Raw genomic sequence first — 13,535 nt, forward strand, 5'->3', positions numbered from 1 at the left:
CATTTACAGGAGACTTGGAAAATACAGAACAAAGTTACATAAAATTCCAATATATATATTACAATTTTTTTTAAGTAGATAAATTAAGATTTTTAGTTGTAGTTTCAATTTCAAACTCTTAAATTAATAGAATGCATGTACAGAGAAGTAGAATCTTATGTAGACCTGAAAAGCACCATGAACCAATTTGAAATAATTATGATTTATTATACAATTTTCACACAGCAGTAGGATACAAATTCTATTCAAGCTCCCATAGATTATAAACTAGGAGACACTGAAAGATAGATATCCAGGGACATAAGACCAGGTGCAAAAATTTGGTGGTCTAAAGTTATTAAAATTATACAGAGTCTGTTCTCTTATCACTGTGAAATTATGTTAGAGATCAATATCAAAAGATATTTGAGAATAACCCAATCCACATATTTTCAAGTGAAGTGTAACTTTACCAAGAGAGATCTTTGACTTAGCCATTGAAAGCCTCAATAAAGTAAGAAGACTGAAAAAACACAGGGTGATTCAAGATAAGAAAGCATTTAAATATGAAATTAGTATCAAAATTAGAAATTAATATCAAAGATAGCTTAAAAATCCCAGGCGTTTGGAAATTAAATGTCCACTTTTAAATGATGGATATATCTAAGAAGAATTTTCCTTGTTAAGGAAAATTAGAAATATATTTGTATTGGAATAAAAATGAAAAGAGAATTTACCAGAATTTGTTGCATGCACCTGAAGCTGCTCAGTGTAATTAAATACAGTGTGGAGTCTTGAATAAGGTATGAAAACAAATAATGGACACTAACAAAATTTTGTGAAATTTAAAAAAATCTGTATTTAGTTAATAATACTGTATCACATGTTAATTTCTTATTTGTTTTTTATAATATTGTATTTCTTTATATCCTCAGAATTGGATTAGAAGTTTCAAGCCTCATTCAAAAAATTTGTTTTAATGTGACTAAGATAAACTTTCTAGACTTTTAGCAGTGCAGTAATACTATATGCCAAAATACATGGAACTATGTCAAAGTTTTGAGTGAATATAAATTAGAAATCTAGCATCCTATTCATACTAAGTCAATTAAGTAGAATCAAAATGTCATAAATGTTTTAGATAGGCAAACATTTATGTTTTCTAATATATATATAATACATACTATTTGTTTTTAAAAGCTTTTCGATTGCACTTGGTAAAGGCTTGAGAAAGAACATTAAAAAAAGATGAGAAATTGGAAAACATAAATGAAATATGAGCACTGAATATGAAATAGAAAAAGTGAAACCATCTAGATAAAAGTAAAAGATTATCATATAATCCAGTTGTTTCTAAACATAGCTGCTCATTAGAAACACATCTGGAGCTTTGGAGAGAAAAAGCAAAACCTGGGCATTTGTATTTTTCAAAAAATTCCAAGATCATTCTGATACACATCTGGATTTTAAAAAGTGATTACAGATTTTCCTATTAAATGGTAGTTTTAAGTGATACAGAATTCTATTATTTTCTGTTGACCAATCATAGTACAATGGTATTAAGCAAATAATAGTTACATAATCCCTGTAGTAAAAGATATTTATCGGTAGTCTGACAAAAAAGATTATTACAATTGCAAGCCATAAGGAAAACATGATTAGCTGAACAGTATAAAATAATTTCATATGGTTTGGGGGGTTAAGTAGAGTGATGTGGTAAGAGGAAGTGCATACATGCACATGTTTTCATCTGCCAGCCAGTCTATGTCTTTTTGTTGGTGCATTTAATCCATTTACATTTGAAGTAATTATCGATATTTATGACCTATTACCATTTTAATTGTTTTGGGTTTATTTTGTGTAGGTCTTTTCCTTATCTTGTGTTTCCTGCCTAGAGAAGTTCCTTTAGCATTTGTTGTAAAGCTGATTTGATGGTGCTGAATTCTTTTAACTTTTTCATGTCTGTAAAGCTTTTGATTTCTCCATCAAATCTGAATGAGGGTCTTGCTGGGTAGAGTATTCTTGGTTGTAGGTTCTTCTCTCATCACTTTTCAATATATCATGCCATTCTCTTCTGGCTTGTAGAGTTTCTGTTGAGAAATCAGCTGATGATCTTATGGGAATTCCCTTTTTTTTGCTGTTTGTTGTTTTTCTCTTGCTGTTTTAATATTTTATATTTGTCTTTAATTTTTGTAAGTTTGATTACTGTGTGTGCTTGCTCCTCCTTGGGTTTTTCCTGCCTGGGACTCTCTGTGCTTCCTGGACTTGGTTGACTATTTCCTTTCCCATGTTAAGGAAGTTTTCAGCTATTATCTCTTCAGATATTTTCTTCCGTCCTTTCTCTCGTCTCCTTCTGGGACCCCTAAAATGCAAATGTTGGTGCATTTAATGTTGTCCCAGAGGTCCCTTAGGCTATCTTCATTTTTTTTTTCCATTCTTATTTCTATATTATGTTCTGCATCAGTGATTTCCACCTTTCTGTCTCCAGGTCACTTATCTGTTCTGCCTCAGTTATTCTGCTATTGATTCCTTCCAGGGTATTGTTCCTTTCTGTTTGTTCTTTACTTCTAGGTCTTTGGTAAATGTTTCTTGCTTCTTCTCCATTATTTTTCCAAGATCCTGGATCATCTTTACTATCATTATTCTGAATTTTTTTTTTTTCTGGAAAGTTGCCTGTCTCTACTGCATTTAGTTGTTTTTGTGGGGTTTTATCTTGTCCCTTCATCTGGGACATAACCTTCTGCTTTTTCATCCTGATTAGCTTTCTGTAATATGGTTTTCATTCTAGCCACTATGGGATTGTGGTTCTTCTTACTTCTTATGTCTGCCCTTTGGTGGATGAGGCTAAGAGGCTTGTGTAAGCATCCTGATGGGAGAGACTAGCATGGGAAAACTGGGCAGGGCTCAGTAAAGCTTTAATCCAATTATCTGCTAATGGGTGGGGTTTCAGTCCCTCCCTTTTAGTTTTTTGGCTTGAGGCAACCCAGCCCTGGGGGCTACAGGCTCTATGGTAGGGTTAATGGCGCCCTCCAAGGGGCCCCTTCCAGGACTGCTGCTGCCAGTGTCCCTGTCCCCTCGATGAGCCACTGCCAACCCACACCTCTGCAGGAGACCCTCCAACAGTCACAGGTAGGTCTGGTTCAGTCCCCTGCATCTTCCCCCTGGGTCATGGTGTGCACCAGATATTTTGTTTGTGTCCTCCAAGAGTGGAGTCTCTGTTTCCCCTTGTTCTGTGGCAGTCTTGTGATCAATTCCCGCAGGTCTTCAAAGTCAGATTCCCAGGATTCCCAGTCCCTTTGCCAGACCCCCAGTCTGGGAAGCCTGATGTGGGGCTCAGAGCCTTCACAACAGCGGAAGAACTTCTTTGGTGTTATTGTTCTCCAGTTTGTGGGTCATCCACTTGGCAGGGATGGGATTTGATTTTATCATGATTGCACCCCTCCTACCATCTGACTGGGGCTTCTTCTTTGTCTTTGGACATGGGGTATCTTTTTTTGGTGGGTTCCAGCATCCTCCTGTTGATGGTTGTTCAGCAGCTAGTTGCAATTTTGGTGCTCTCGCAGGAGGAGATGCGTGCACATCCTTCTACTTGGCCATCTTGAACTAGAACCTTGAGGTTAGGGTTTGGTGTCTCTTGCCCTAGTCGTGCATTAGAACTCCCTCAGAAGCGTCCCTGAGGAGGCCCTGGTTCTGTTGGTTTGGGGAGGGGCCTGCACACTGGTGTTATTTTTTAGATTGCAGGGAGTTCTAATGTGCAGCCAGGGATGCAGATGCACTGGGGGTGGGGGGCGCCGGTGTGGGTGATGTGCTCTGGGGAGAGGCAGGTTGAGTTGGCTGGGAGCCAGTGGCCCTACCCCTCTCATGGGCTGGGCTGGGGTGAAGAGACCAGCTGCTGCTCAAGCTGAAGGAACAGCAGCCTGATTCCTGAAGCTCCTTGGGCCTGACGCCCTTCTCTACCCTCCACAACCCCATGGAATCCTCAGGACATGAATGAAACCTGCAGAAGGCAGGAAAGACAGGATGTTTAGACACAGAGCCAAGCAGAGGTAGCAAGGTGGGGAGCAGACGGCAGGAGAAAGATGTAGTCCTTCTATCCACATGCACTGGTTTTCTAACCTGAACATCCACCTTTGGGATAAAGATGTTTGGATGTACACACCCAGTGAAAACTCGGGCCACATGCACAGGAGGCTGTGACACACGATACACATGGCTCCCTGTCCCAGGATTTCGCCTGCAAAACAGATGAGGCCAGGCAAGTGCGGGGATAGCTGGGGACCCCTGCCCATCTCAGGTCCCCCACCTCTTGTCTACTGGCGTGGCACACTCTGTGCCCAGAAATCTCACCGCTGTTCCTGCCCTGTCAGCGGTGGGCACCTGTGCAGATGAGCAGTGTTCTTGGGTGTTCCTGTGGGGTCGTGACTCACTGAGGAGAGAGCTGCAGGGCCAGTACTCTCTCTCTTTTTAATAATTTTGTTTATGTATGGCCTTCCTGGGTCTTCATTGCTACACAGGCTTTTTCTCTAGTCCCAGCGAATGGAGGCTCCTTTCTGGTTGTGGTTCACAGGTGTCTCATTGCAGTGGCTTCTCTTGTTGCGGAGCACAGGCTCTAGGGCACATGGCTTCAGTAGTAGTGGTGTGAGGCTTAGTTGCTCCGTGACATGTGTGATCTTCCTGGACCAAGGATCAAGCCTGTGTCCCCTGCACTGGCAGGTGGGTTCTGAACCACCAAGCCACCAGGACGTCCCAAGGCCAGTACTCTTACCCCTCCCAGTTGGTGGGAGCTGGCCGGCATGTCCTCTGTCTGACTTGTGTGGTTAGGAATGGTTGTGTTTGGCCTGCGGGCCTAGGGACCATCATGCCCAGGCCCAGCAGGCCTGGCTCTCCCTCCCAGGGGCCAGCAGTGACTGCTGTGTGTTCATGCAGCAGTCTGCAGGCACAGTGCTTTCTCATGGTCATTGTCAGAGATGTAGGGTGGTCTTGTTTTGCGGGTAAGGAAGCAGGCTCTGGAAGCTTCAGGGCCTCGTAGAGGATCATACAGCTTTAAGACATGATCCAGGGGCTGGGCTCTTAGGCTACTTGACACACAGATAAGATCACGGTTCCAACAGGGGGATGTCTGCCTTCACTGGTGGTAGAAGGAGCACCACAAGAGACCCCATGCCCCAGGCTGGTCTGGCTTTGGCTTGTGGATAGTGGCCTTCATATACCCTACCTCTGAGGCCTCAGCTTCCTCCTCACCAGGTAGAATATTATCCATGTGTTGAGCAGGTGAAATCAAGTGTGTGCCACAGAAACAGGGGCAAGTAAATACAAATATTACAGCAGAGTGGAATTACGCGATGGTACATAGTGACGTGTAAGATGTCTTCATGAAATTCTTAATCTGGTGGAATGGGCTCAGGCTTCCTATTTCCATGTGGTCTGCTTTGTTGAGATGTTTTCAGCATGTAGAGAATAGTTACTGTCCGCAGGGGTAGGACCGCCTGGGGGAAGCCATGGCTCTGCAAGTCCCTCTGCTGTGAAGGATGATCCTTTGTCAGCTTAGCTGAGCTGCTGTTTGATGTTAGTACAGGGAAATGTTGCCTAGTGGGAGTGACTTCTGTGACACAGCTGTGAAGAGGTGTGCAAGTGTGTTTTTGCTTACTGTGAGCTTGTGCAGCTCGAAAGAGGACAACATACTGCTCATCTAAGTGACGAGACTCCGAAAGTTAATATAAATGGGACTTGCGTTAATAAATTTCTTCCTTTTGCATATTCTAGCCTCCGCCAGTGACATGTAGACATCAAAAAAATCCTCATAGCTCAAGGCACTGAAAGAAAAGTATTCTTAAGCCCTGGTTTTTTTCCCTTGAGCTTTTTTTTAGTGGAAGAATAGTTGATTTACACTGTTGTGTTAGAACAACACAGAAAAGTGTACATAAAAGTGACTTAGTCATATATATATATATGCTGTTCTTCAGCTGTTGAGTCATGTCTGAATCTTTGTGACTCCATGGACTGCAGCATGCCATGCTTCCCCATCCTTCACCATCTCCCAGTTTGCTCAGATCTGTGTCCATTAAGCTGGTGATACCATCTAACTATCTCATCCTCTTCTGCCCCCTTCTCCTTTTGCCTTTAATCTTTCCCAGAATCAAGGTCTCTTCCGATGAGTTGGCTCTTAGCATCAGGTGGCCAAAGTATATACATACATATATATATACTTTTTCAGATTCTCTTCCATTAATAGTTATTACAAGATACTGAAATGTAGTTTCCTGTGATACATAGTAGGACCTTGTTTTCCTGTCTTCCATACAGTAGGGTGTACCTATTAATCTCAAGTTCCTACTTTATCCATCCCCACATCCCTTTCCCTTTGGTAACTGTAAGTTTTTTTTCTATGTCTGAGTTTGTTTCTGTTTTGTGAATAAATTTATTTTTAGATCCCACATATAGGTGGTATCATATGATATTTGTCTTTTTCTTTCTTACTTCACTTAGTATGCTGATCTCTGGGTTTATCCATGTTGCTGCAGATGGCATTGTTTCATTTTTTATGGCCGAGTAATATTCTATTACACACACCCACCCACACACACCTTCTTTATCCATTCGTCTGTCAGTGGACACTTAGGAGGTTGCTTCCCGTCTCGGCTTTTGTAGATAGTGCTGCTATGAACTTGGGGATACACACACCTTCTTTAACACACACACACCCCTTCTTACTTGGGGATACACACACCTCCTTTAACACACACACACACCCCTTCTTTATCCATTCCTCTGTCAGTGGACTCTTAGGAGGTTGCTTCCACGTCTCGGCTGTTGTAGATCGTGCCGCTATGAACTTGAGGGTGCATGTCTTTTCAAATTATAGTTTTCTCTGGATATGCCCCAAGAATGAACCCTGTTTTTCTTAATTTCATTTATTGACTACTTGAGATACAGTTCACTTTCCATGTAATTCAGCTATTTATTTAAAGTTGATATAACATTTTTATAGAAGAAATACATGACTAATTATAACATGATTTTCCATGTCTTCATTTCATTCGACAGTGTATCTTGTGCATCATTCCATATACGTTCACATCCACACCACCACGTGCTCTTCCATTAAATGGTTATACTAGTTTTAAAAAACTATTTTAAAGATTTTTAATTTTATTTTTCTCTTTCCAGCAAACACTTGCGCTTTTCTTTCTTTCCTCCTTTCTGCCTTTTTTTCTCTAATGAGGTACAGTTGATCAATTCAGCCACTTAAAGTATACAATTCAGTGGTTTCTTAATATGTTCTCAGATATGTGCAAGCACTATTTTTTAAATGCTGATTTGGTATTGTAAGTTTTCATCTCATTTCCTGTTTATCATTGAAGATAAGTTATTTTTTAGATGTCAGATACCAAATTGAGAAGTCTGTTGGAAAGCATTAATTGTGTATAATAATTTAAAGGTACATGTGTGTTGATCCACACCATCCCCTTTCTGTTTGTAGAGGTATATAGAAAACCCCAGCCCCATGGCCTGTTACAATGAACTGCTCCAGCTGGAGTTTGGAGAGGTGCGCTCACAGCTGAAACTCAGGTAATTCTGCTGCTTCGGGAAAGCCCACCATACCGCCCAGGGTGTGGCTGCAACTGAGGACTTGAGTGTGGGCAGCTGGCTCCATTGTGGCTGTTACTGACTTCCTGCTAAAATAGGATGGGGCGATGGGAAAGCACCTCTCCTTGCATAAGACTTTCAGAGTCTGCCTGGATGTCTAACAGATAGGCATGTTAGTGATGTGAGACTTAACGTTTAAAGACGGGGCTCCAGTGGGGACTCCCTGGTGATCCAATGTTTAAAATTCAGTACTCTCACTGCCAGGACCCCGGGTTTGATCCCTGGTGGGGGAACCAAGATCCCACAAACTGCATGGCACAGCCAAAAAATAAAAACAGATGGAGCACCAAAATAATAGCAAATGAAAGAGCAGGATGTGAAAGTATATATACTGAATTACCTGTTTTGTTTTTTAATTAAAAATTCTTTTTGATATGTACATACATATTTCCGGTAGGTGACATGTTTTCTTTTCTACAATAAACATTTTGTAATTTGCTCTTGCTAAACAGTTTTTTGGTTTTTTTTTTTTACCTGAAAAGAATATAAACCTAGTTCTTTGTAGAGTTAGAAAAGCTGCAAAATTAGTAAAATTATCTGAGGTTGACAGAAGTGGAAAAAAAATGTCAGTAGCTCTTTCTCATCCTCAGTCTCTTCCTTGGGTTCTGTTTGACATTTCCTTTACCAGGATTCAAGAGAGAATGGAATCACTCTGTCTGTACATGGTCAGAGGGAGATAAGGGGGTTAGAATTTGGAGTATAAAGATTGGCGGGGACCAGCACAGGGTACCACATGCGGAGAAGAAAATACCTCATAGACGAAACGAAATGAAGCGTGAGGTAGCAGAGAAGTGCTGTGAGCAGAGATGTTTCAGGGCTGGTGAGGTCTACAAAAGAGCTACTTTTTGTTGCTAAACTCTTCAGGGTAGCTTGAGATGGACGGCTGGCCTTGAGCCTGCCCCTTTCCTTACTCCTGGGTCTTCCACAGCCTGGCTGCCACACTCCCGCTGTGAGCCATGGAGCTTATTGTTGGCAGAAACCAATACCCAGGGAGGTTAACTGCCTTTCGTCCCAGCTCTCACACGTGGCACAGGACAAAGGTCGTCCTCTGGCTGTAACCCACAGCTTCAGAGCTGCACTCACTGTCTCTCCTCATGCTGTGCTTTGTCTCTGGTGTGCCAGCTGACAGCCAGAGGGAGAGGTCCACTGTGCAGGGAGATAGGATGACAGGACAGGGAAGGGACGAGTGTGGGGCTGAGAATTGAGGGCCATAGAGAGAGACTTCATCTGAGATACTAAAGTGCACTAAAAAGCTATGTGTCACAAGCATCTCTGTGTTACTGCTAGATCAGTAACCTAGAATGTAAAGTCTAGACACAAGCATGAGTGTATTTAAGAACTGAGAACATAAGTATATATGTTCACCATGGCAGTTCAGATCCACACAGGAAAGGGTAAATTTTTCCAGTGAACAGAATTGTGACAATTTATTAACTATGTGGAAAGAAAATTAAGTTATATCCCAATCTTACACCCAGTTCCAAAATAAATTCCAGTGTGCATCATGTTAAAAAGTAGGGCCACAAAAGTACTAAAAGTATAAGTGAACATATGTCATTGGATAATGAAGCCTTGGTAAACCCAGTGTGGTGTCAAAAAGATTTCATAAAGGAAGAGAAGCAGATTAGGCAAGATAAAAATGTTAAGCTTGTCCCAGTGAAAACACCTTGTGTGTTAAGTTGCTTCTTTCGTGTCTGATGCTTTGTAACCCTATGGACTGTGGCCTGCCAGGCTTGTCTGTCCATGGGATTCTCCAGGCAAGAAACCTGGAGCAGGTTGCCATTTCCTCCTCCAGGGGATCTTTACAACTCAGGGATCAAACGATCCAGTGATTGAACCCACATCTCTTGTGTCTCCTGCATCAGCAGGTAGATTCTTTACCACTGCCTCTACCTGGGAAGCCCTGGTGGCTCAGACGGTAAAAATACCTTAACACCAGGCTCCTCTGTCCATGGGACTTCCCAGGCAAGAATACTGGAGTGGGTTGCCATTTCCTCCTCCAGGGGATTTTCCTGACCCAGGGATTGAACCCACATCTCTTGCATCTCCTGCATTGGCAGCTGGGTTCTTTACCACTGGCACCACCTGGGAAGCCCACATAATGTTAAAAATTTAGACAAATAGCAAACTAGGAAAAAATACATTCATAACGTTCAGGACAGACAGATTAATATCCTAAATATGTAAAGAGCTTTGATGAATCAGTTTAAAGATAGAAACACCCAGTATAAAAAAATTACAAAGGACATGTCATAAACAAGCAGTTTATAAGAGTTATTAATGGCCAGTGAACATGAAAAAAATGTTCAGCTTCAGAAAGAAATTAAAATGATTCACCATTTTTTATTTACCAGATCTGCAAAAATTTAAAAACGTGATAAAACCCAGTAGGGCTTCTCACAGATCCATCTCCTCCTAGCTTGCTATATCAGAGGTAGAAACTTCTTATTTTTTCATTCTTGTTTTTTTAAATAATAGCTTTATTGGGCTAATTCACATATATGCCAAGAAAGAAGGACTAGTTTTTATTGGCTAAGCTGTTTTGTCTTATTTACCTAGACAGCTTAGTAATACCAGGAATAATGTAACAGCACTATATGAACAATTATGAATTTTATGAAGAAGTAGACAGTTGCATTCTTTTTTTCATCATCTGAGGCATATGCAAAAAAAAGCTGAACGCAACCTAAATGTGTAGTAATGGAAAATTTGTTTGTGAATTATTACATAACTTTAGAATAGTACATATGTTATTAAAAGTGATGATAAGGAACTAATTAATGATATGGAAATATATTAATATATTTTTTCAGTGGGACAAGATTATAAAACTGTAGGGTATGATTATATTTTTATAAATATATATATATATATTTTGCATGTATATTTATATAAGAAATTGCCTAGAACACCAATTGATTTGTGTAGGTGTTGGGATTTCAGATGATTTAATCTCATTTATTTTTAAACAGATTTATTGAGATATAAATCTGTATAAGGAGAAGGTAATGGCACCCCATTCCAGTACTCTTGCCTGGAAAATCCCATGGACGGAGGAGCCTGGTAGGCTGCAGCCCACAGGGTCGCTAAGAGTTGAACATGACTGAGCGATTTCACTTTCACTTTTCACTTTCATGCATTGGAGAAGGAAATGGCAACCCACTCCAATGTTCTTGCCTGGAGAATCCCAGGGACAGGGGAGCCTGGTGGGCTGCCGTCTATGGGGTCGCACAGAGTCGGACACGACTGAAGCGACTTAGCATTAGCATTAGCATTGAGATATAATTCACATTCTATAAAATTCACCCATTTAAAGTGCCCCGTTCAGTGGCTTTGAGTATATTCACAGAGCTGTACAACCACTGCCACAGTTTTAGAACATTTCTGTGACCTCCGGCCCTAGATAACCACTAATCTAATTTCTCCGTATATATAGATTTGCCTATTCTGGACATTTCATTAAAATAGAATCACGCAATATGTGGTCCTTTTGTGACTGGCTTCTTTTAACTTAGCATAATGTTTTTTAAGATTCATCCATATTACGGCACACATGAGGACTGTTTCCTTTTATATCTGAATAGTATTCCATTGTGTGGACACATCACATTTTATTCATCCATTCATCAGTTGATGGACATTAGGGTTGTTTCCACTTATGGGCTGTAAGTTTTTCTGTGGATATATGTTTTCGTTTCTGTAGGGTACCTACCTAGGAGTAAAATTGGTTACTTTGTGCTTAACAGCTTGTGGAACTGCCAGACTGTTTTCCAAAGCAGCTGTATCATCTTACACTCCTACCAGCAGTGTATGAGGGTTCCTTACCAACACTGTCTTTGATTATAGCCATCCTAGTGGGTATGATGTAGTATTTCATTTATTTTCATCTTCTAATAAAAAAAAAAAAAAAAACTGTTGTTACCTGTGTAACTCAAAAATGTTTTCAACCACCAAGGACAGGGAGAATGTTCTCAATATAAGGCTAAGTAGAAGCAGGGAACAAAGCCAGTGATCCTGATGATCTGTTTTGTGAAAAGAATTTGTTGAAGGTGGTAGCTGCAAACAATGGGCCGCCTCTTTTCTGCCAGGTTTGTGCAGGGAACTTGAGTCTACTTTCTCTTTGAGTCCTCATGAGGACTCTGCACATGGTGAGAAGGGAGAGACCCAGGGAGGTTCAGTCACGTCCCACAGCCAGTGAAGGGCTGTGCTCTGACCCTTGTGTGGGCTCCCCCGGTCCACTTGTCCTTAGAATGGAAAGAAGAGCACCAAATTGTGCAGAGTCATGATCCCAAGTGGCGGGGTTGCAGGAGGCGTTTATTTCTTCCTTCTGCTTTTTAATCTCCCCCCTTCTTTTTCTCAAGTTAGCATCAGTTACCTTTATAATCAAAGAACTCAAGTAAGTTAATGTAATATCCTAAGACTATAATTCATTTTATAATATTTATATTAATCAGTCCTTTTTCTTTTCTACCCATAAAGGGCTTGTAATTCAATGTTCGCTGCATTAGAGAAAAGTCAAGAAGCAATTGAAATTACAAGTGAAGACCACATTATCCAGGTTTGTTATTTTGGAAGTTTGTCCTGCATTTCTGGTTTGTTTGCATTTTTAGGGTTGAACCCCTTCGGTATTTTTTTTTCTTTCTCTCTTTGAAGTTCAAGGGACCAGTTTTTCCTTAGAGGTTTATCAGAACAAAATCTGTAAAATACAAAGTCTAAGATAAGTTCCCTCTGGGGTAAGAAAAGTTTCTTTCTAATAATTACTTAATGTGCTGGAAAGTATTCTGTAGACATATGGCACTGGCCTTTTTTTTTTTTCTCCTTTTTGCTTGTTTATTACGTAAGGAGGGGCTTTTATCCAGGACTTTGGAGCTGGGTGGGGAGAGACTGTTGCAACAAGGAGAGGCCCTGCCCATAAGGGCTGTGTACGGTTTCCTTTCTTAACTGTTTTTGATGGTAGTTTACTATAGAAACTATAGAAATTTACTGGACACTACTCAAAATTTCAAAAATAATCTAGTAGCTACTTAACAAATTATTAGCAAAGTGGCTTCATATAAGTGACTTAAGATAATATAGCTTTCATTTAAAAATGGTCCACAGTAAAAGGAAATAACCTTTAAAAAAATAGATAAGCAACAAGGACCTATAGTACAGCACAGGGAACTCTACTCAGTGTTTTGTAATGACCTATATGGGAAAAGAATCTAAAAAGGAATGGATATATGTGTATGTATAACTGATGCCCTTTGTTGTACAGTGAAAACACAATATTGTAAATCAACTAGACTTCAGTAAAATTAAAAAGTAAAAGAGGGTCACATGGCTTTCAGATAACAGCAAACAGGTAACACGTGTTCTAGATGACAGCAGAAGAGGGAGTTGTGCCAGGGGAATGTTCCTTGTGTCTGAGAGCGAGCCCACTTTGACTTGAGTAATGAGCACTGCAGCTCTTCACTGCAACTGTGGCTTCCTGGTAAAGAGCTGATGATGTCCACATTCAGGAGGCAGGGCCCTGAGACATGACGCTGGCCGGTGGTTGAGAGCAGAGGCTTGGTGTCAGTCAGGCCTGCGTTCCATTATTCTCGGCCTCTACCGAGCTGAGCATCCTCAGGCAGGTTACTCAGTCTGTCTGAATCTGCTCTCTCGTCTGTACAAATGGGAATAATATTAATGCTGACAACCACCTGCCTTTTGTAAGGATGTTCTGAGGACTGAAATGAGTTAATGTGTATAACTTGCTTGCTGTGGTGCCTAGCAAGGAAAACAGACCTTAAACAGCATGGCTGTTGTTTATCATCATCATCATTTGTTATTTTTATTAGCACACACACAGCTTTCCCAGGCATTTTCTTGTACTCTTACAGTCCTATCTGAAACAACCGTAAAGCCTTGTATTTGTAAACACTTCC

The 13,535-nt window shown here is 40.7% G+C and overlaps 1 protein-coding gene across 5 annotated transcripts in view; it reads left to right on the forward strand.

Annotated features, from left to right (window-relative positions):
* Positions 1 to 13,535, forward strand: part of PDE8A (phosphodiesterase 8A) — a 144,063-nt gene that overhangs the window by 97,411 nt on the left and 33,117 nt on the right. For all 5 annotated transcript variants that reach the window (XM_055555572.1, XM_055555574.1, XM_055555569.1 and 2 more), the window contains exons 6-7: positions 7,460 to 7,548; positions 12,106 to 12,184. In XM_055555572.1, the coding sequence (XP_055411547.1) occupies positions 7,460 to 7,548; positions 12,106 to 12,184 (168 nt within the window). The remainder of the gene's footprint in view (positions 1 to 7,459; positions 7,549 to 12,105; positions 12,185 to 13,535) is intronic.

The sequence above is a fragment of the Bubalus kerabau genome, chromosome 19, assembly GCF_029407905.1.
Source record: "Bubalus kerabau isolate K-KA32 ecotype Philippines breed swamp buffalo chromosome 19, PCC_UOA_SB_1v2, whole genome shotgun sequence".
Taxonomy (NCBI): domain Eukaryota; kingdom Metazoa; phylum Chordata; class Mammalia; order Artiodactyla; family Bovidae; genus Bubalus; species Bubalus kerabau.